At 40.5% G+C, this 23,089-nt stretch overlaps 2 protein-coding genes across 2 annotated transcripts in view; one reads left to right on the top strand and one right to left on the bottom strand.

Annotated features, from left to right (window-relative positions):
* The window catches only part of FAM185A (family with sequence similarity 185 member A), a gene marked incomplete at its 5' end in the record, with an annotated part of 40,213 nt that extends 23,303 nt beyond the window's left edge, over positions 1–16,910 (top strand). The window contains 3 exons of the mRNA XM_057417780.1: positions 4,923–5,018; positions 7,817–7,951; positions 16,771–16,910. Coding sequence (XP_057273763.1) covers positions 4,923–5,018; positions 7,817–7,951; positions 16,771–16,886 — 347 coding nt within the window. The remainder of the gene's footprint in view (positions 1–4,922; positions 5,019–7,816; positions 7,952–16,770) is intronic.
* A 2,257-nt stretch (positions 16,911–19,167) lies between these two features.
* FBXL13 (F-box and leucine rich repeat protein 13) overlaps positions 19,168–23,089 on the bottom strand; it is an 84,436-nt gene continuing 80,514 nt past the window's right edge. Inside the window, exon 21 of the mRNA XM_057417847.1 lies at positions 19,168–19,324. Within this exon, the coding sequence (XP_057273830.1) occupies positions 19,168–19,324 (157 nt within the window). The remainder of the gene's footprint in view (positions 19,325–23,089) is intronic.

Here is a 23,089-nt window from a genome sequence, read left to right on the forward strand (position 1 = left end):
TCGTGTTCAGCTCCCTTAATCAAGCAGTCTCTAATCCCCAGCCTCTTGCTCAAAGCCATGTAAGCTGTGAGGTTGCTCAGGACTTTATCCCATGGTTTGGAAAATCTCCAAGGATGGAGACTGTACAGCCACTCTGACAAACTGCTTGGTTGTCTTCAGGGTTGAAAAGATTATTCCTTCTATCCAAACTAAAGCTCTCTTTTTTTCAATAGATTTTTGGTCTGCCATGCTCTCATCATGCACCACTCTGAGGAGTCTGGCTTTGTATTCTTGATCACCTCCTTGCAGATATCAGGGGGCTGCTGTCAGGTCCTGAAGCAATCTGTTCTCCAGGCTGGGCAAGCCCTTCCCTATCAGGAGAGGCTGAGGAGTGGGGTGTTCCATAGCCTGCCTATGTTGATGCTTCTCTGCTGGATTTACTCCAGTTTATTGATGCCTGTCCTCTTTTGGGAGCCCCAACACTGGATGCTGTGTTCTAGGTGTAGTGTAATAAGTGCTGAGTAGAGCGGCATAATCCCTCCCCTTAATAACTGCGTAATAACTGGCCATGCTTCAGTTAATACTGCCAAGGATACTATTTGACTTCTTTTGTGCCAGGGCACACTGCTGGCTCATGTTTGGTCCTGCTAGAGTTTGCTTATTTCTCAGTGTTATTGGTATGGTCTAATTATGTATTCTCTACTTTGCTGCCAAGACAAATTTTCCCCTACCAGCTCCAAAACCCATGGCTTTTCCTTACTGGATTATTTACATTTATCCCAGTTATTCATTGTAGAAATGAATCTTCTGTAGTCAGAAATCACAGAGCTTATGGTGGTTGTTTTGGAGGGGAAGATTGTTCTTAACCAGCTTATGGGCAGCAGGGACTTATTCTGGCAAGGAAAAAGTAGAGACATACAGCTAAGTGGTTTGCAGAAATGGTTAACACAGAGTGATAGTCTGTGGATACATGTGGACAGCATGGATAGATACTCGAGGAAGATCCCTTATGATGTGTAGTAGGTCAGAGGCTTATCAAGGGGAAGATGTACTTGGCATGTTGTATTATGATGCGGCATTGAGGCATATAGTGATTTTTTTCAGAACAGAGTAAGTTACCCAGAAAAGACTATGGCCTTTAAAACCAACAGATACAACTTTAAAATCAAGGTAGAAATTGGATCATTTAGCAATAAAAGGATCATCTAGACAATTTAGTTAGCAAAGGAGTTGTTTTCATGAGAGATTCATTTGCTTTCTGTGTTACATCATTTGTTTTGCCAGGATGATGAGTGTGGTAAGGACTGCTAATGATAATTTAGTGGTATGTGAAATTAGTCTATTTAACATACATTTCGGTTTCTCATTTTTCATGTGATGGCTTTAGAAGATTGTTCTAATATGAGAAAATTAACCACTCTTTATCAACACATTATACTAGGCAGCCAGTTAAGTAGGAATTAAATCTTCCTCCCACTTCAGATTCGTTAGAATCTTACATTTTTTTCTGTCTTTAACTGCATCATAATATTTTGTGTTTTCCTGTTGAAAACCAGTTTTGTCACCGATTTTTAACAAGAGGAAGGTCAGTTGTTATGTGCTATTAGGAAAAGTAAATATGTTTTTGCTTAGATTTAAGGAAAGATCACTTTTTAATCCTTTCATCAGTACTTCATAAAATGAAGGAAGAAGAGATACGAAATGTTGCAAAGGATGTTCAGTTTAGTCACCCTTGTGGACTTTCCAGTGATCTTTAATTGCATAGTCTTTCTCAAGTGATGTGGCTTAGGTCTTATTTTTCAGGCTGTATTTATTTTTCATAAAGCTTAACAAAAGCTTGTCAAGGGCATCTTGCTTCAATGCTTTTTTTCTCTTCCTGTGCTAGTAAATTCTCAAATAGCTGAAGTTGCTCAAGAGTGACCATCTGTTCCATTCCCAGTAGAACGGTTCATTTCCCCTTGAGCCGTCAGTCCTTAGCAAAGCCTGAATTCAAACTGTATGCTCTTTTCCTTGTTTTTGACTTCAGTTATTCACATTGTTCTCAGCTAACACTGGGTATATTATTAAAGATAAATTGCCCTAGGTTTGTTCTGTCATAACTGTAAAATATGTATTGTCTCCTTTATATTTAAGTTATGCATTTTATCCTACCAGACTGTGTTACTTAATATAGGGTAATTTTTCTTATGGAAGTATTTTATTTAAATTTGGCCCTTTTTCTTACATAACCTCATCTTTGCTGTTTTTAATCCATTTCTCTTTCCCCCCCTTCTCATTTGTTTGGAGTTAGACACAAAATTTAAGCGTCATCATTAATAGATTTGCAGAAGTGATGAGCAACTTGTCTTTTGGCATTCTTAACATTTGTATTTAATAATCATCCATAAAATTCTCTCCATAACTCATATTCAGTTGTTTCTGTAAAATACACTTTATCTCCATAGATCAAAGTTAGGCAGGTATTGTCAGCTTTAGTGTTTGGTTAATGCTGCCAAGGTTCTTACATTTCTTCTGTCTTATGAAGCATTCTATTTAGTGGTACAATCTGGGAGTTGAAATCTGGCATGTCATCCTCCCAAAACAGTGTTCCCCAATGGAAAGGCATTCTGCTTGTCCTCAGAGTTGTTTTTCTTTGGTTTTTGTGGGTTTATTTGTTTTTGGGGGGGAGGTTTGGGGTGGTTTTGTTCTTGGTTTGTTTTTTTGTTTTTTGGTTTGTTTTTTTTTCTTCACTTTACAGGTAAATCTGTGCCTTGGTGAACCTGTACCTACTCCGTCTTCCTGCATCCTTTATTTGTTTGTGCCTTCTGCAAACAGAATTCAGTCTCTTGCTAAAGAATAACTGATATGTATATAAATATTTACATTTATTGTATTTTTATATACATATAAACTAAAAATCTAGAGAAGAACGCTTTTTTCTGTCTTGCAGTGGGGCTGCTAGGTTTGCAAAAGGCATCTTTCCACTGTGAAGAATCTCACAAGGGCTGCTTTTGCATGTGAACAGTGGGAAGAAGGATTTGCTGAATAAACACTGGTCCCTGCAGAGCACCATCAGCTGGTGGCAGTGTACTGAATGTTAGCAGTTGTTCTGCCTTCAGAGGGTCTCTGTCCTATCACTGGGGACTCTTCTTTCTTCCTAGTGCAGATAAAAGAACTAATTGCATGTTTTGTTTATAGCAGAAGAGTCGGGGTCTGAATATTTCCCATTGCCAAAAAAAAACCTCTGTTGAGATTATGTGGATGCTCTGAGATTGGCTTTTAAATTTGTTTAGGAATATCTGCAGAAGTAGCTTTTAGAAGAACATGTCAAGCTATCACTACTAAAAATACTCAAAAATGTTGATTCATATCAGATGTTGCTGTTTTAATGACTTTACCTTTCAAATTTACCATGAACAACCTTTTTAAAAGTGATCAATAAAAGGTTTCATTGTCACACAAGGAAAACCTTTTTTCCAGTTCATTAATTTTCATTTAATGAAGAGTTAATGTTTGGGGTTTTTTTCTTCAGACTTGTAGCACAGCTGCTTCAACATAAAATCTGTTGAGATGGCAGAAACACTCAGTTCTAGTTGTCACTGTGTTCTTTTTAGGCAAAGACAGTCTCTCAGCTTCTCAGCTGACTAAATATGGATTGGCTACTTCTTAATTACTTTTTAATTACTTTCCTTTCCAAAGAAATCAGTTTTAGCTGTTGGATAGTAATAATCCTTTTTTCCATGTTTTTACTGTTGTATATGACACACTGATCTTCAACATCTGTGCTTGAGATCTGGAATCAGAAAAGCACCAGATGAGTTTGCTTAGAGTTGAAACTGGGGTGGCAAGGGTAAGGTGTTAATGCTAGATATCCTTGTTATGATTCATCAAGTTAATTCTTTCATGAATGTTTTTACTTTCTAAAATTGAAAGTGTCATTCAGGTTTGCTTTTGTTATTTTAGTTCTGAAAGCCTGACTCTGTTTCCTTTTCTGTGCACATCCAGAAGCTAAGAAAACCAGTTTCTACCAGTATTTCAAGATTTCTTGGCGATATTTTCATTTCTAACATGGTATCTAAAAAGATATTTCACTGACTGCCGTTTGCTTGGGTACATAGTTAATTTTTTATGCCTCTCTAGCGTTGCTTCATCATTTCTTTGTAATTTTTATGAGCTATAGATCTGTTCAGTAGTTGAGAAGTTGACTCTTTGAAACTTCACTGTAATTTTATAGGAATTTGTATATTTAATATTGGAATGCATTGCAAGTAATTAAAGGCTACTTCTCAAGTATACAGTTTAGGCTTCTTAAAGGCTTTTTAGTGGTAAAAAATGTTTCTTCAAGGAGTTTTGTTATAAATTTCAGCTAACAAGGTACAGAAAAAAATACACGCATCTCTGTTCTAGGGCAAAGATCAAATGGTGGTTTCCTATGTATATTAAAGTGCAATGGTTATCTTAAACATTCATTTAAAATTCATATGTGTAGTGCATGAGCCTTTACAAAGCCTGACACACAGTTCTTCTTTGTAAGGAGATGTTATAGTGCACAACTGCTTGTTGTTTGCATGGGTAAAGTTCTCCCTGTGTAGAGAATGAGCAAATGAACTCTTTCGGCGTCTAAAATAGATCTGAGTGTTCAAAGTCTATGCTTGATCTTCACACAAAGATAAACTCATCCTTGTAGAAAGAGGCAAGTGTTACTGTGGCCTTGTAGATGCTACAAGTCCAGTAGCAGCTGCAGCGCTATGGCCCTGGGATGTGTCTGTGCCACAGCTGGGGACTGCGGAGATCAGTTTTGCCCAGAAACCTGTTTTTCTAAGAGAAACCTGACATTCAGTAAATATGTTACTTCTCAAACACAGAAGAACTGTCAAAATTCAAATACAAAGAAAGATTCTGGTAAATGTTTATTTTAAAGGATGAACGATAGACAAGATTCTAATTTATTTTATTTTCCTTAGATTCATCAGATGGAAGTCTAAAAGCTTCTACACATCATGGGACGATAGATGTTTATGTCAGTCAGTTAAGAAAAGTGGATCTGAAATCCCAGAAAGGTTAGGAAACTAAACCAAAGATTTTTGTTGTTGTTGTTCAAGCTTATGATGTAAAATAAAAAGGGGTAAGGGTTAGGGTTTTTTTGTTTCTGTCTGTCTGAAAAGCAACATGGCTTGTGATTGTTGGTTATCTATATTCTGTTTTATCTCATTATTAGAAGGTGTATATACTGATAATACACTAACTAAACTCTAAGGGGCAATGGTACTTAATATGGATTACAGAATATTTGTGGTTTTCAATGCTTTTTTTCCTGGCAGTGTACCCAGCAGAATCCTGCACAGTTGACTTGTATGCAGTCTTCCTTTGCCTTGAGCACAGTTTATTCCATGATGCTGATACGTGTGTGTGCAGAGTGACAACTGACACACATTTACATTTCTTTTTCCCACCTTTACTGGTTAGAATGTCCTGTTCCTGAAATTGGAAGGCAGAAAAACAAGGATGAAAGGCCCTACCCAGTCTTCCCTTTTTTCTCCTGATTACTCACTAGAATTTCACTTCTTAAGTAAAAGCTCACACCTAAAGTCAGATTCATAGTTTTACTGTTCATGAGATACGATACTGTGAATGACCAAGCCCTGAATACATCTTGTTAGTCTTAGTTTTGAAAGAAAAAGCCCACACACTACAGTGTTTTTATACTTTAACATCAAGTCAGGCACTGCAGGTGTTTTAATTGAACATGGTATTTGGTACCCTTCTCTTGTCTGTGAGACAATGTCTGTGCTGAGTTAAAACCTAGCAGTTACTCAGAATAATGAAGGAAATGCATTGAAATAACTTATGTGCCATTCTTCTGCACCAGCTGTTCTGGTTTCTTTAGTGCAAAGTAATTTATTTTTATATATTTCTTAGTTACATTTTGGATCACTTATTGCTAAGTTAATATTTCTTTGAGTTTGTAGGAAAGACAAACATATTTCATAAAAGCTAATTAATGTTATTTTCAAAACATTGCCTGACATCCCTTCTGGCAGCCCAGTTTAGTAAAGACAAAGTTAATGAAGTTCTGTTTTCATTTACCCTGTAAATTCAGTGTAGCTGCTGACAGCTGCAGTGTAGAAAATGTCCCATTCGTGATAAATTAACTGCATGTGTGTTGGATTTTATGAGTCACATCACTGAGAAACTCTCCAAGGAGGACCCAGCGATGAAGACCTTTCTTATCCTAAGGCTTTTGTGGCTCCAGCAAAATTTAGGCCCAACTATACTAACAGTTAGTAGTTTGTCAGGACTGTCACAGGCAAGTGATTCTGCTGAATTTAAATTGCACAGCTAGGGTTGCTTTCTGACCACTAGTTGTTACGTCAGGCTTTTTAGACCTAGAGCAGGTTACACAGAAACGTGTCCAGGCAGGTTTTGAATGTCTCCTGAAAGGGAGGCTCCACAATCCGCTTGGGCAGCCTGTTTCAGGTGCATAGAAGCACATATTTAGGAGAAACAGAAGTCAGAATTTCTGGTTTTAACCTCAAGGGTAGAATTATTCGTGTTACCAACACTTCAGTTTTGTCAGTAGTTTACATTTTTGTGATATGTAGTCTAAGCTGGTTAGTCATTTTTGAGACTGCATCTGTTCAAGGATGTGAACAGCTGGCCCTGGGCAGTAAAGCAAAGACAATTGCTGCATTAACAGTGTGTAAGCAGCAACTCATCATTCAAGAGGAGCAATTCCTTCTTAATGTGCCATGGATTAATCATCAAATCTGATCCCCTGTCCTTGCTCAGGAATGTAAATAGGCAACTAGAAGATGAAGCTGAAGTCATAATACTTGTGAGATGTATTAGATTTCCTTCCCTTGATCATTCCTATAATAAGATCCTCTACCAAGAGCTGTTGCTAGCAGCAGTGTATGTCAATGTTAATTTTCATGTCTGCCAATGAAATACTGTGACACCGCTTTCTCCATGTGACATAGAATCATAGAATTGTTAGGGTTGGAAAGGACCTTAAGATCATCAAGTTCCAACCCCCCTGCCATGGGCAGGGGCATCTCGCCCTAAACTATCTCACCCAAGGCTCTGTCCAACCCGGCCTTGAACACCGCCAGGGATGGAGCATTCACAACTTCCCTGGGCAACCCGTTCCAGTGCCTCACCACCCTTAAAGAACTTCCTCCTTATATCCAGTCTAAACTTCCCCTGTTTAAGTTTTAACTTGTTACCGCTTGTCCTATCACTACAATCCCTAATGAAGGGTCCCTGCCCAGCATCCCTATAGGCCCCCTTCAGATACTGGAAGGCTGCTATGAGGTCTCCACGCAGCCTTCTCTTCTCCAGGCTGAACAGCCCCAACTGTCTCAGCCCGTGTTCATACGGGAGGTGCTCCAGTCCCCTGATCATCCTCGTGGCCCTTCTCTGGACTTGTTCCAACAGTTCCATGTCCTTTTTATGTTGAGGACACCAGAACTGCACACAATACTCCAAGTGAGGTCTCACAAGAGCAGAGTAGAGGGGCAGGATCACCTCCTTCAACCTGCTGGTCACGCTCCTTTTGGTGCAGCCCAGGATACGGTTGGCTTTCTGGGCTGCGTGCACACTGCCGGCTCATGTTCAGTTATGACAACTGCATGTAACTGTATGATAACTGTATGACATGCAGTATCCTGGTTATGGTAAATGGCATTATCTTCATTTATCTTTTCAGAGACAAAAAAAGAGGTTACAGTATGTGAAGGCTCTTACAAAAACCCCCAAAACTCCAAACCAAACAATTTGATTCAAATTACCTGAATTGTACGTTTTGTGCTTGGATGTGAATGTTAAACTAACTAGCTTTCATTTAAATTTATACCAGGTTCAATTACAGTCAAGGTACCTGCCTCTCTCAAAGCCTATTTACAGTTGTCTGGAAGGAAAGTGGATGTGAGCTCAGAGATTCAGTTAAAAGAAATGCAGAGTGCCTCCAAAGATGATCACGTAACTATAAGTGGTAAGGCTTACTAATCTTGGCTTCCAATAAATGTCTGTCTGGCCTTAGTCAAAGGCAGCTATGTTTCCTTAAGAATTTATTGCTCTTGGCTGCTTCTTATTTCATCTGTTTCAGGTTCAAATGTTTCCTTGTGCCGTTGTACTCCCTCTGTTACTAGATGACTTTTTCATTTTGTTTAGTAAATGACTTGTGAATGCTAACAACTGCTTCTCTAATAGAAGCCTTGGAGCCAAATTCATTCTCAGCATTATTCCGGTGAGTTTATGGGAGGTAATCCAGGGCTGAATTTGACCCATTGCTTTATTGGCTTGTATTGTCACATATAATAAATTGCCAGGGAATGTCTGTTAAAAAACATAATGAAAAGTTTTCTGTCTGTCTCTGTTGGGTGGGAGGGGGAAGTAAAAGGGGTATACAGCATATTTATAAATGTACAGTATAGAAGTTAAACAGTGCAGAAATGATGGGTGGGAGATAGCTAGGAGAAGAGCAGAAGCAGCCAGAGCATGGAGGAGCAGAATAAATGGAAAGGTGCCTGTGATTACTGGAAACATTCTTCTAATGAATTTAAACTTGAACATAGGAATCCCAAGTCTTGCTGTTTCCTGCATTAGAAAGCAGTTGTACAATTCATTGTCAGGGTGTGTAGTATTTCTCTCCCCCTCTCCGGACGTGTCTATCTAGAAGATGAGGCTGTTGCTGTTACCAATTACTACTCAGTTTGCTCAAGAGGAAACATTAATGCAGTGTGTCTGAAGGCTCCAGTTTAGTTTTTGAACATGTTATGTCATTGTGACCTGATGTGATAGCAGACTGGGTGAGGCTTTTGAGTTTCAGTTTGGTTTTAAACTGAAGAAAGTATGTACAAAACTTCTTTTCCTCCCCCATGTTAGGTAATAATCTCAAAGTGAGGAAATGTTAGAATTGTATGTACACAATTTCAGTATAGAATGATAGAATAGTTAGTGTTGGAAAGGACCTTAAGATCCTCTAGTTCCAACCCCCCTGCCATGGGCAGGGACACCTCACACTAAACCATGTAACTTGCTTATATAAAATAGTAGTCTTGAAATGTATAGGCATAGATATATGATATATATATCCTGCCTTGAAGAGTAACTAGTATATAGATATACTGGTGGTTGTTAAATCCAATAGCTTTAAAAAACATGGTTAGAAGTTCTCAGGCTAGAAATCTGTGAAGGACCCCAGATACAAGCAAGGCTTTATCGAATGAGTTGTCTTAGCAGTAAAACAACATTTCTCCCAGTGAATAAGGACCACTGGCCAGTTAATCATCTTAATACCCTGGGAATGTTAAAGATAAGAGTGGTGTTTCAAATATCCACAGCTGAATGGCTTCTCTGGTTTCACAACCCAGTCAGTGTTTATGTAGCACAGTCATCGCTGAGACAGATGCAATTTTTCAACCACTATTCTGTATGGAAGTGATCTTGGCAGTTGAGGCCAAAAGCAGCTCTAATTAGTTAACCCTCAAATTAAACATATCCAAAAGGCATGGAAATCAGTGAGGATTATGCAGAGGGAACAGCGTTAGGCCAGTGATTATCAGTTGTTGATAATCGTTGCACCAACAATTTATTAAACATCCATCTAATTTGATTGTAATGTAGGTGAATGAAAAGGAGACCCTGGAATGGATTTTCTGCAGGATACAGTTCAGCTAAACTAGTGCTGGTGTGAAGTAACATGTCTTCATCTGTCTCTATACCTGCCATTTAGCTTTCAGTTTTTTCTCATGTAATGTAGCCAGTGATGTTCTTCTCCCCTTTCTTCACTGGTCAGGTAGAAGCAACAAACATAAAGAGTAGTTGGGTTTAACATGTGCTTTGCTCCTTTTCTTATTGTTTTGAAAACAGTTCCACCTCTTTCTTAGGAAAGAAAGAGGCAGCATTTGCCCATTCCTTAGGCATGGTAAGGGAGTTGCTTCCTGCTTCTCCTCTTTACCTTAACCTGTGGGGATAGTGTATTTCTACTGCACAAGCACTTGTTCCCTTATTCTCAGTAAACTTCTTAAAGTTGGTATTTGAGAATTTCCTTGTGCAAGTAGATTCTGAAATAATTAAAAATCGTTTAATACTGCTTCTATATCGTGAAAACATTATCCACTGCTGAAATTTTAGGTAAAGTCTGTAGCTGCCCTGCTGCTGCAACTGAAGAAATACAAAATGGAGAGAGAAGAGGGGTTTTGCAAGTAGAAAAACAGTCACAAGAGCATGGCAGTTTAGACTTTTATGCTTTGGAGCTCAAAGGTTAGTTTAAAAAGAGATGATTTGTCAGAAGCTGGCCAGTTCTTATGTGGATAACACAGGAACCAGCTGCTTTCAGGAAGCTTCACTTGCCACTGGGAATATTCTGGGAGATTTTAGAGAGGAGACTGTAGTGGGAAGACAGAGTTCTGTGAATGGGGTAGATATACAGCTTGTCTATGACCAGCTCTAGGAAAGCCTTCCCTTCTGCTTTTACAGCAGTTACGACTTACATCATTATCTTGCTTTGCATCTCCCATTTCCACACTGAGTGGGGAACTCGGTGCATTACAGTCCCACAAGCAGCCACATCCAGGGTTTTGTAGGGTAGTCAAGGATTAGGGTGGGATTTAGTCAAAGCAAGAAGATGAAAGCCTGGAGTCAATGCTCTGGAGGCAGAGTGATGAGAGTGTGAAAAGGTGTTTTGATCTTTTAGAAAAGGAAGGAACTTTCCTGCAGAACTGGGACATTTGCTGATACATGGAAGGAGTTGGAGAGCAGTGCCAGGGAGTTTACTCCTCAGAGTAATTTGCAAGGACAAGGCATCTGTTTCCATTGACATCAGCATGCACTCTTGGAAGTAGTATGTATGGTATAATGAAATCTGTTATAAAGCCAGATTTTTCATGCTAACCACTGGCGCATTTTCCATTGGTGAAAGTTTTTTTTCAGCTGTCTGGTTTGAGTGCTTGAGTAACTCCTTTAATTTCTGGTGACAGTCATGTCAAGGCATTCTTTTCCTTTCCCTGGTGAAGAGGGAAGCCCTTCCTGCTCAACATCTCTACCTTCCCCATGTCTCCAGGTCTGCCTGTATTCTTAAGTCAGCTGATTTAGGATTGTAGAGATCATTAACTGTATCTCATACTATATATGGCAAGAGGAAAGATAGCAGACTAAGAAGTGACTGGCAATTAAGCAGAAAGGGAGCTTAGGAGACTGTTGTGTTAAAGGGCTTACAAACACTGAAGGATGAAGTTGAAACTCAGATAATCTTGATTTGTATGCTTTTTAGGCCATTCTTCCAATAAGTCATTTGTTCTAGTTAATTCAAAGTACAAAGATAGGAATAATGACCTGTGTGGTTCCAAGAGGAGGAATATATCAATAGTCATTAAACAGGAAACAACAGTGTTACACAGCTAAAAAGAAAATAAACAGTATACGAGCATGACTGTTCTGTAAAACTCAAAATAACCCCTTGGCTTTACATGCATTAGTAATACTTTGCTGGCATGTGTCCAGTTTTGAGTACTGTACTTCAAAAAGGGATGTGGACAACTGTGGAGACTCCAGAGGAGAGCACATGATGAGGGGCCTAAAAGCATGATTAATGAGAGAAGACTAAAAGAAATGTTGGTTTTGTCTAAAGAAGAGAAGACTAAGGGAAGATGAATTTTTTTCCAGTATTTAAGAAATTACTGTAGAAATGAAGAAATAATTTGTTCTCTGCCCACTGGTCATAGGAATAGAAATTATGATTTGATGTTACAGTAAGGAAAACTTTTCTAAAAAATAAGATAAACTTTCTGGTGGTAGGCACTTGTCTGGTGAGGCCACTCCAAGTACTGCAGACTGTGAAGAAGAGGGTAGGTGAGCATGTTGGGTTAGATAAAGTGCATCCTTGGTTAGGTTGCTTTCAGACCTGTTTTGTCTTGTCTGAAGTTGATATGACCATCTGATCCCACCCACCTTGCAGTAACTCAAATGAAGGTTATGAGGCATGGGGGTGGGTACACATGGATAGTGAATGAATGCAGACAGTGGGTATGCTTCTGCCCACTTCCACTGCCAGCCTGTGTGCTGACAACTAAACTCGCTGGAAGAAGTCTTGCAGTCATTTGGAGACTTTCTTTAGGTCCTTGTAGCTGGTGGTACCAATTTCCAAATCTAATTGTCTGTCTGGAACATAACCCCTTTCCTTAAACCGTGTAAATCTTCCATCTTTGAGTGGTGCCAGGGACTCATCTGATTCCAGATCTTTCCCCGTGCCTAGCCCCAGTTCTAGTGACGAGTGAGCTTTTAGCTTTGGCAAGTCACTTGCTCCCTCTGGTTTTCAGCACTTCAGTGAGTTTTCCTTGGTGAAAGTCTCACAGGTGCTCCTCAGAGGCTGTGGATGTTTGTCTGTGTAGGTTATTGCGAATTCCTGTTCTTACTTTCAAGTTGGCAAACCAACCTCTCTGTATGTTTCTGTCCTCTTACAAAGAACGTACTCTTTGGGAATTACACCCAAATTGAGGTGTATGTGCTCCCTGTGTCATCCAGTGTGACAACAGTTGCAGCAGCTAACAGCATTTTTAGCTTTTGGTACTATCACACCCCATCTATAGCACTAAAGCTTCACTGAGCCACATGTGAAGAGTGTTCTGCTCGGAGCCATGCCTCGTGGTGGCCATGCACACAGGTAGTAGAGTGCTCTCTTGCATGTTAACTTACGCATTCCCTCAAATGTCTGTCCTGAATACGGACAGGAATCCCCTGTTGTCTTCTCTACACCCTTTTCTCCCGTGAAAGTTTCCAGATAGATGTTGCCTTTACCTTATGAGTTGATCCAGCATCCCGTTACTCTTCTGATCACCAGGAACACCTTAGATGGCTTTTCTGTTCATGTGCCTCTGGAGAGAGCCTGTCTAATTACCAGATCCCCTTGAGAACATGGACACTGATACCACTGTCCTTTCTCTGACATGTTGGGCTTCTCTTAATAACATACTTCAAGTCTTTTCACCCCATCTGGTTCTCCAGGTAGATTGTGGTGAGGAGAACCTTTCTCCTTACAACAGTCATGCACTGAAATAGTAAGAATTTAAGTCTGGCTGAGGTTAGATCTGGATTCCCTTCTGGAACACAGGGGATTTAGACAGATGCTTCCTACCTTCAGGAATAACTTATTTCTCACCACTCACACAATGGCTCGTACTGGGAATGTGGCCTACGAAGTACTGTGGACTTAGCCATTAGGATTGCTTCAAAGCCGGTGTGCAAGGAGGGAGCTGACTGCTGAAGTCTCGTGTACAATGCGCAAAGCTTTACGGGTGTGTTTATGTGCTTTTGTTATCAGAAATTCTCTATTGTTTCCTTTCAGGTAATGTGTGTGTGTTTAGCTACATGGAGTGCCAGGGTTAAATATAAAGCTGAAGGGGCAGTGAGTAATGTGAGGCAAACAACTTGCCTTTAAAAGGGAAATAACTGAAAGAGCTTGTATTGTCAGTCTGCTGAAACCTAAGTCTTTCCTGAACTGTAACAGCTGTTCAAGTGCAGCTCTCCTCTCCCACTGTGCAGCTGACTCGCATTCAGTTACGGTTCTGATCCCCCAAGTAACGCTATCCATTGTCACGTCCCTCCCTGTTTTCTCAAGGCACTTCAGAACTTTCCTTCTTTCCTAGAAGCAATTTTTATTGACTCTTTGCCACTGGAGCTGAGTGGGAATAGCTTTGTTTTACAGTGTCCCGTTAAACATTGTCCCTCTGTGAAGCCTTGATCCTTAAGCAGTATCTTGAAAAAACAAACAAATACCCAGGTTCTATCTGGAAAAGATTACATTCCTTCAAGTCAGATGGAAAGTTCATCCAACTTTTATAAAACACATGAGATGAGATGCTATCCTACAGATTTTTATTGGTTTCAGCTTGCATTTAACTCGAGCCGTTCACAGGCTGTTTGAGAGATACCACAGACCTAACGACACCAGTGAACGACATGTAAAATAGGCTGCTCTCTATGTGTTTTAGTAGATGAAAATAAAGATCTCCTTAACTTCTGTAATCTCTGGGAAGGGAAGTGAATAAACAGTCAGTACCAGTACTTGCCCGCGTAAAGTTCTCTAAAGGTGTTGCCTGCCTTAGACACCAGCACGTATTGGAAGGGGTCACGCACACACACACCCTAAAACAACAAAACAAAGCAAATGGAAAAGGTGACCATGCAGCAGAGTGGTGCATCTGTCTTGTCCTGAGCTCACATGTGTTGTATTAACTGGGTGGTTTTGAAATTAAATCCTTTATTAATTTTGATATGCCCCCCTTCTGAATCCAGCAGGCAGTTGGCTTTTGTGATTTAATCATGCTAGCAAAATGATCCTCAGAATCCACTCACACTCCCACAGTATTCAGGGTACAGGCAGTGAGTACAGTTAAGACCAAACTGTCACCAACAGATCTCCAACCTTTTTGCTTGATTAGTGCTTCATACACAAAGTTACTTAAATACCTTAAGCTTGATTTGATCTGCTACTGAGGATAAGCTTAACAACCTAAACTAGTTTGAAGATGTTAATCCCTGGGGAGTGGAACTTGACACTGACTTTCCTGCAGTTTGATGTTTTTTGCATTTCGTTCACAGGCAAATCTCCAAGAAGAAACATAAGGAACAAAACATTTTCCTAAGCTCACACAGCAAATGCAAAATGAGAAACAGAGCTCAGGCACCAACTGAGCTTCGCAGCAGCTCATATTAATTTGTGCCTGTGTTTTTTCAGAACACTTTAACTTTTTAGGCAGGGTATAAGCAGTGTGTGAAGGTGTTCGTATACAGGGCTGACTGTGCTTCAGGATTTGTTCTTTGTATGGAACTACAAGCCATAGTGACAAAGACATGAGAGAGAGAAACTGGGACCAAGCACTCCAATGTATGCTTTCTGGAAATACATTGGTTGTGTCCTCTTTCCATAGAAAGAAAAGCTGTACTTTCAGTGCCCTACAACTCTGTTAAGGGATCAGCTGAAATTGTCCTTTACAATTTTTTGTTAGTTTGGGGTTTTTTTGACACCTGGAGGCTATTTCCTGTGTAAAATTCAAACTGATCTAATGTTTTAAGGGTTACCTCTGCTTGAAAGACAGATGTTGTTGTCATTTCTGTTGTATATTTCCTGATGCAATACCATTGCAAATTGATGGGTCAGGGAAGCTTTCTGAGGAATTGAAGTTTCAGATTTTAACGTATTTCATGTACCATGCATTCGTCTAACTTCGTGATGATCACCATAGATTGAAGTTGTAATTAGGCAGGGAGTGGAACTATGGATTCTGCCTTACGGTAGGAATGATCCTGAGACTGAGTGTGATTGAGGCTGCTGCTGCCTGTAGCAATTGGGAGCACAGAAGTTGTACTAGGACATCTCCATGTAGATCCTTGAAGGTATGTTGTAGTCTGATGAGAACAGACACTGAAATACCTCTTCATTCAGTGGGAGAACCTGATCAGTGTTGGACTCTGAAAATCCCATACTTCTAAGCAGTACCTCAGCCTGCTGGTGAACTGATGTGGGCTTGGACCATAACTGTAACTTAATCCCACTTAGAAGTACCAAAATAGTGAAATGCTATTGAAGGTTCTGGCACAAAGGCTGGAGTTGTGGAAACCAATGCAGTGATGTCAGTTGGAGTTTTGCCACTGTTTTGACGTGGCCAAAATTTAACTTCAGCTGTGTTACAGGTCAGAGCAGAGCATGTTTGCAAAGTTGCTTCATAATCTGCTTTCCTAACATCCCTTATGCTATTCCAGGCTGAAATTAGTTCTAAACTTAGAATTCACTCAGTCACATGAACACTAAAGTAAAAATAAGTGATATTTTGTGAAGATAAACCAAAGTGGAGGTTGATCTTGTGATAAAATTACTGATTTGGGACTTAAAAGATCCAGTTAAATTCCCAATTTGGTCATGAATCTTTTGGGTAAATTTGGAAGGTCGTTTATTCTTTCTTGACCTCAGTTTCTTAATTGTAAAATGAGGGTAAGTTGAACTTCCTCCTTTGTCTGTTACATTGTGAGCTTTTCAGAGCATGACCATGCATACTAAGTTTCTGTGAAACATGTGAGAAGACAGACAGCTCTGGGTGAGTGAAAGCAGTAATAGTAACAACATGTCTGGTCATCTGGAAAACCAGGTCTTACCCCTGTCTCTCTTCTGTGTTTATAATGAGGATCAAAACTTCAAATTACTTAGTGAGATTAATGTCTAATGTGAGGAGTCCTCCCCTGAGGAGGAAGGAGCAGCAGAAACGGTGTGTGGTGAACTGACCACAACCCCCATTCTCCATCCCCCTGTGCTGCTGGTGGGGAGGAGATAGAGAATTTGGGGGCAAAGTTGAGCCTGGGAGGAGGGAAGGTGTTTTCAAGATCTGATTTTATTTCTCGTTATCCAACTCTGATTTGATTGGTGATAGATTAATTTCCACAAGTCACATCTGTTCTGCCCATGGCAGTAACTGGTGAGTGATCTCTCTATGCCTTTACCTTGACCCATCAGCCTTTTGTTCCAGTTGAGGAGGGCAGTGATAGAATGGCTTTGGTGGGCACCTGGCCTCCAGGCCATAGCAAAAACTGCAGAACTATGTAATAAACCCCCCAACTTTATTGAAATAAAAATCTTATGGGGAATTGTATTAATGCAAAAAAACTGCATCAAGAATGAAATGTCAGAAGCCCCTGTTAAAAATACATAACTTTTACTAAATAAAAGTCATGTAACTATGTCCAGTGAGCTTGGAAAAATGGCACTGTGAAGATGATATGTTTACTGAGTGTCAAACTGAATAGAGTTTTCTTTTCCAGGTCACATGAATCAACGGGATGAAACAGACAGGTGGATTAAGGCTGACACGCAAAATGGCAAAGTGTGTCTTAAAAGCCAAAGTTGGATCCAGTCTGTCAAGCTGAAGAGCTCTTAAAGGGGAAATAGGCCAAAGAGATTGTAAAGGAACATTTCTGTAAAATTATGAACCTTTTTTGATGTATATTCTTAATATAAGAAAGAAACAATATTAAAAATGAGGGTGCTTTCACCCAAGATTTGCCTGTGACTGTGGCTGATGCTTAACAGATCACTTTTAGTGCCTTTTAGGAACAACACGATCTTACATATTCGGGATTTGTATAACTTGAGCACTCACTGTGGCAGTTTAAAAACTGGTAACTTTCAAACAAAAGTTTGGAGTAAGGGAAGAGTCCACATCACTGTGCTCTTCAGGTAAAAGCTGCCACAAAATGGAAGTATTGGCCTAATAAATGAGAACCGTGATCTGTTTCTTTGCTGCATTTCCTTTGACTGTCAGCCTTGCATGATGGGACTGTCTGTCAGCTCTCGGGGGCAGAGGAAGGATGTGAGGGGAGGAGGTATATGTGATTTTTGTGGAGGATTTTGTGTTACCACAATGCAAACACACAGTAAAGGAAATGGAGCTTTTAAAAAGCTTTTCCATGCATGTGTATGGCACCTTGTAAAAGTAGTACTGAAGTTTGTGGTTTAAAAACTGAGGAATTTCCTGCCAACTGAGCGTAGCAAAGAGGAGTTCAGAGTGTTGGCTCAGGTTTTAAGCTGTGTATGTGTGAGTATGTACTTTAGTTCATAAGGGTACATTATGAAATGAACTCTGTTCCCACAGGATTCCCCAGGAGGTGTAATTGCCCCTGGCTAACAGCTTCAATAGTCAAAGGCAGCATTTATACTCTAATTCAGGGTGGTTAAAACCCCAGTGTTTTTTGCTGTTGTGTGTACTGTTTGTGTGGATAAATTGGGCACAGACGTTTATGGCAAATGTGTATTTTTAATATCAACACTAATATATAGCACATTGCTAATATTATTACTAAAAGCAATACATTGTTGCTAGTTACTTGTCATTCTTCTAAAAGATACAAAGTTAATAAATGTGTAATGGTTTTAGATTTCCTGACAAATTGTTGGAACTAATGATTTCTGTTCACTGCAGAAGTCAAAAGTGAGCGAAGCCCCTCTAAAATCACACAGCATCGACAAATAACACCAGTCTAGTAGAGGTTTCACTAAATCAAATGCATTTAATGGTTCCATTACTCACCCAGCATACAAAGCCTGTCAGCCTATGATTCAGTTTGTGTGTTTTGGGACAGCTGCATCAGCAGTTTTAAGGGAGAGTGCAGTAAGAAAGCCTGTTATTTCTTCCATGTTCAAAAGAAAGCAAGCTAAAGCATTCATGTTCTAAAATGAGCTGCAATTAAGCATCAGGATTGTTAGCTTCTTGCTGAAAGAAGTTTAAATAAGCTGTCAGAAAAATTGTGCTGCTCTGCTTATATTCTTTCTAAGCTAATAAATGTTGAGACCAGCTAGAACTTTTATATAAAGGTCAGGAATGAGCTGAAGAAAGACAAATCTTTGGGAGTTTCCCCAAAGGCTTTTGAGTAATGTCTTGTTCTGCTTTAGTGAGGTGAAACTTCGTATTTTTCTCCAGGCCAGGGGTGAGCAGTAGGTTATCAGTAATTAGGATTTGAAAGGCAAATCCCATGTGTGCTCGCTTTGGTTTGTCTGTTTCATGAGAAGACGTTCTCATAACTGGAGAAAACTTCTCCTTTAATACTTTTCTTATCTGTGCTCGTCTTTCTTTGAGCCTCCTGCCTCTGTCAGCCACCAGCCAGAATAGTTCAGATCTGCAAGTGTGAAAATGGGCTTGCTTAGAGACCCAAACCCAGCTGAAGGGCATTTATGAGAACTGGGGCTCTGTGCACAGGTTGAGATGTAGAGAATCCTGCTCAGATGCACGCACATAGCTGTGCTGAGGAGCTTGTAGTGGCTACCTCTGCACCGTTCTGCTCAGGAACACTGTATTGACGAGTACCAGCTGTGTCAAGTGTGATCTGTGGGGAGTCAAAGTGTTCATGTCCTGGAGAGGACCCTCATGGCAAACAAGAACCCCAAACACATGCAGATGTAGTTATTGCTCACTGCAGGGGACTACAGAAGCTTCTCATTATTGGAAGATGAAGACAGCTCAAATCGAGATCTGAAAGTTAGCAAAGCTGTTTCAGTGCGACTGCCTTGCTTGGAGGCAGACTGTGAAAAACATCTGTGGTGCTTTTTTCCTACAGCAATAAACAGCCTTTTATCAAGTATGATTAGTTTTAATAAAAACAATAGAGTGTTCTTTTGTGCTCTAGTGAAAACCCTGCAACTGGAGAAGGTGTTGCACAATTCCTTCATTTTTCAGTTTGAGGAATTTGTTCAGGCTCCAGTGCATGTGTTTGGGTGAAGGTGAGTATGTTGCCATCCCGGTCGTATCCGAGCCAGGAAGGAGGGTCAGCATCACTGTGTTCTTGTTTCTCCAGTTTGGCTGTGTATTTCAGGACAGCTTGTCTGCAACAAGAGTTAGAAAAGAATGAATTACAAAAGTAAAATAAGGTTTGCAGAGGCTGTTTCTCCAGTGACCAACACAAGCTGTTTCCTGAGCAAAAGTTCCTGTTCTAACGAAAGCTATCAGTATTGTAAGTGGTGGTGTGGAAACTACAGGAGAAGGTAATGGCTTGGGCGTTAGTCACAGAACAAACCAGGTTGGAAGGGGCTGCTGGAGATTGCTGAATGGATCCAGCTACACTAGGTGGGTCACAGCTTTGCTGGCTGAGTGTCGCTAGGACTGAAGGTTGCTCAACCTTTCTGAGATCCTGTTCAAGTGTTTGATCAGCCTGCTGATTAAAGAAAATAGTTTCCTTGTATGTGATCAGAATTTTACATGCATCGCTTGTTCTATTGGTGCATCTTTGAGACAGTCTGTGTCCTCTGATCAGTTACAGACAGCACCACAGTTTCCTCCAGCCCAAGCCTGCTCTTCCTGTGACTGAGCAAAGCAAGTCTCAGCCTCTCCTTACATGTTGCATGCCACACGAGAAATACACACAAGGTTAATAAACCAGTTACATCAAAAGATATCACAGCCTCAAGGGAGGTTTTTCATTGCTGTATGGGAAGGTTATAGTGACTGTGCAGGTCCCAATCTCTGGTTTTGTCTTTGAACAGTCTGGCACCTCCATGTACTTTTATCCTTTCCTGCTTCACCTTCTGCTTTCTTTCTGACTAACCTCTCCACCTGTAGTTATCTTCTGTCACCCCCCTCTTTCTCAAGTGTATTGTTTCTGAAACAGATACAGAATGGGCAGGGTTACAGAGTCTTACTGTTACCTGAAGAGAATTGCTTATGCCCAAAACCACCCATGACTGCTCTGAACTCCCTCAGCATTTGTGGCCACTGCCCCTTTGCAGTGTTAGAACACAAAACCAATGAGCTAGAACAAAGTGACACAGAAATAGGAGGAAATTGGGCCTGCTGAATGAGACATCCTAATAAGATGTTGAAGAGCAGTTCCCTCCTCTCCCTGCTTGTAGGCAGCATCAGCCCAGCACCTTTCTTGCCTTCCTGAGCTGAAGAAACTCAGCCCAGCACTTCCAGCCTTTTGAATGTCTCTTTCTTTCCACCAGTCCTGCACTTGGCTGTCAGCCTGCTCCTGCTGCACAGAGCCCCGGCCTCCCCATGCAGACTCCTGCATTCCAGAGAGCTCCCCTTGTGTGCTCACTGGGGAGAGCCAGCTCCACACCTCCTGCCCTCTTCAGGAGATCCAACCTCATCTGGTGTCACCACCACAGCAAGGCCACCTTCCTCCCTGCTGGCCAGTTTCCTATGCTCTTCAATAATGTAATATACTGTGTCTGCACGATACTAGTTAAAAACCCAAATTGAAGTGGTCTGTTAGCTGCCAGTAATGCTACTACAGAGCATCTCTTTTATTCCCAAAGTAAAAATGCTGAGCATGGTTACAAAAGAGGCACAGCTGTAACGTAACCACCGCAGCAGGACAGGGTAAGTGGGAAGGCATGGAAAAGGAACAAAATTAGAGACACCAGAAGGGCTCCTTTTCAACCCCTGCAGGATCTGAACACTGCCGCACTGTATGAACACACCAACACAAGGCTCTATCTGTTTTTATATTAGGGAGGCCTGTGCTGTTGAGGAATGTGTGCACAATTTATATGAGCTCTAAGCTCTAAGCTATAAAATACAAATCAACTCATCCAAGTCCAAATTCCTGTTTTCCGTGGAAACTGCAATGTATGGCAGCTGGCTCAAGCATGTATAAGGGGAGCTGTTACTATTCTTTTGGAAGCTTATGCTGTCCCATGCCTGGAGCTACAGTTGATTAGTTTGCCAGAAACAGCCATTCATGAATCACCACCAAATGGCAAAATAGGTCATTTAGTTAAGATTCTCTGTACCATGGTGGAGCCTGTGTATTTATTTATATACTGTCTTAAATTAGCACATCGATGAATAAAAGCATTTTAGCAAATAATTATGGTTATCTTTGGCAAAGCACTTGGTATAAGTCAGAGAAAAGTGCTGGCCCAAACACAGGGCTTGAGCAGCACTGGATCCTTATTGGATCCTTATCCTTTTTACTGAGAGAGGGTAGGTAGGAAATACAGCTCTGCATCATGGTGTGCATCCTGAGCCACTCCAAAATTCAGAAATGTTTGACTGGGTCAGTCATAACAAAAAGCAGAGGATTTGAACAGGACTCTCTGAGATGAGATTCCAAAACCCAATCAAGAGTAAAAAGTAATGGAAAATAAAAACTTAATCATGAGAGGACTGTTTGTAGTGCCACTGCAGGGGAAATAAAGCTGAAGAAGCAAGTGGAGGCAGGCAGCTAATGGGAAAAGCATGACGCATCCTGCAAGCATGTTCTGGGTTACACGAAGTGATAACAGCACATCAAATCTGGTGTATTCTGAGGTCTATGTTGGCTGCAGGAGTATTATCATTTGATGGCATCCAGTTCAAGTACACACGATGGCTCAAATATGGCACTCCAGGAACCTCCATGTCCCTTCTGAAGAGCGATTTGCAGTCAGTGAGAAGCCAGTACTATGATATTTTTGTTGCTTCTTCAAGAGGAAACTTAAGAGTAATTATTCTTAGTCTTTTACCAAATGAGGTGTAGGCTGTCTTCATTTCCCTTTACATGTGTGTTGGACTCCCATATCCTTCCTGGTTTAAGACCTGAATATTTAGATAACACCTAAGAAATTCTGCTATTCAAAAAAGAGCTCTTGCAATCTCCTTTTTAACCAACATCAACCATCAGAAAACACAATGACAATGAAATGAAACAAATACCAGAATGTTCTCCAAAAGATAAACGTACTGTACCTACTACGGCCCCTTTTAAAGGGAAAAGTTGCAGTAGTATTTGTTGATGAGTCACTTGATAACAGAATAGCCATGAGTTTAAAAGAAAAAGCTGCTTTCATATTAGTGAGGACAAGGAAAAAGGAAGCATTAATTTTGCTTTCCAAGAACGACCTTTGGTGGAACCAAACTGTTAGGGACGAGCTGCAGTTTGGTGAGAGCTCAAGCCTGGCTTCTCAGGCAATGGAAGATTCCCGTTCTCATTTTGCACCCAGAAATGTTAATAGAGCTCCACACCTTTCAGTGCTGGAGCTGACTTCAAATGGTGTTTGTGTTCCGAAGTGTAAGGAGAACGTTTTACAGGGAAGCGTTTTTCTAAAGATGCCACTGTGTTAGTCCTTGTGGGATTAGTCCCAAGTGAATCAGAACTGATACAACCTTTTCCTACAGAAGACACAGTTTAAGAAGCAGTTAGCTTTCCTTTCCTCTAGCAGAAGAAATCACCTGCACCAGTATCACATACTCCCACAGGTAGTTCATCCATCAATCTTTGTGGCATTTAGAAACTGGATTAATCGAAAGGTCATTAGCCTCTGGATACAGAAATATGCAGCAATCAGGCCATAGACCTTTTTTTCTTCTAACATTTAATAAACTTGGAACCAGGCTGGAATATTGGCAAATACAATCACAAATGCTACCTGATACTGGAAAGTATGGACAATTTATACACTCGTAACTGTTTCCTATGAAGCTTCACTGGGCTGAAACAAAGAACTTTGTGGCTCCATATGTTTTCTATTTCAATCTAACGAAACAGTAAAACTGAATGTGACACAATGCAAGAGATATGTCTCAGTATTTGCAAGGCTCAGTCTATTAAGGCATGTCTGCTAGGACTGGATAGTATTTAATAGTAAACAGTGGGGAATTCCTTTGGC

This window comes from Pezoporus wallicus, unplaced genomic scaffold (assembly GCF_028554395.1).
Source record: "Pezoporus wallicus isolate ANWC-B61680 ecotype Strahan unplaced genomic scaffold, APGP_CSIRO_Pwel_v1 contig_5542, whole genome shotgun sequence".
In the NCBI taxonomy this organism is placed as follows: Eukaryota; Metazoa; Chordata; class Aves; order Psittaciformes; family Psittacidae; genus Pezoporus; species Pezoporus wallicus.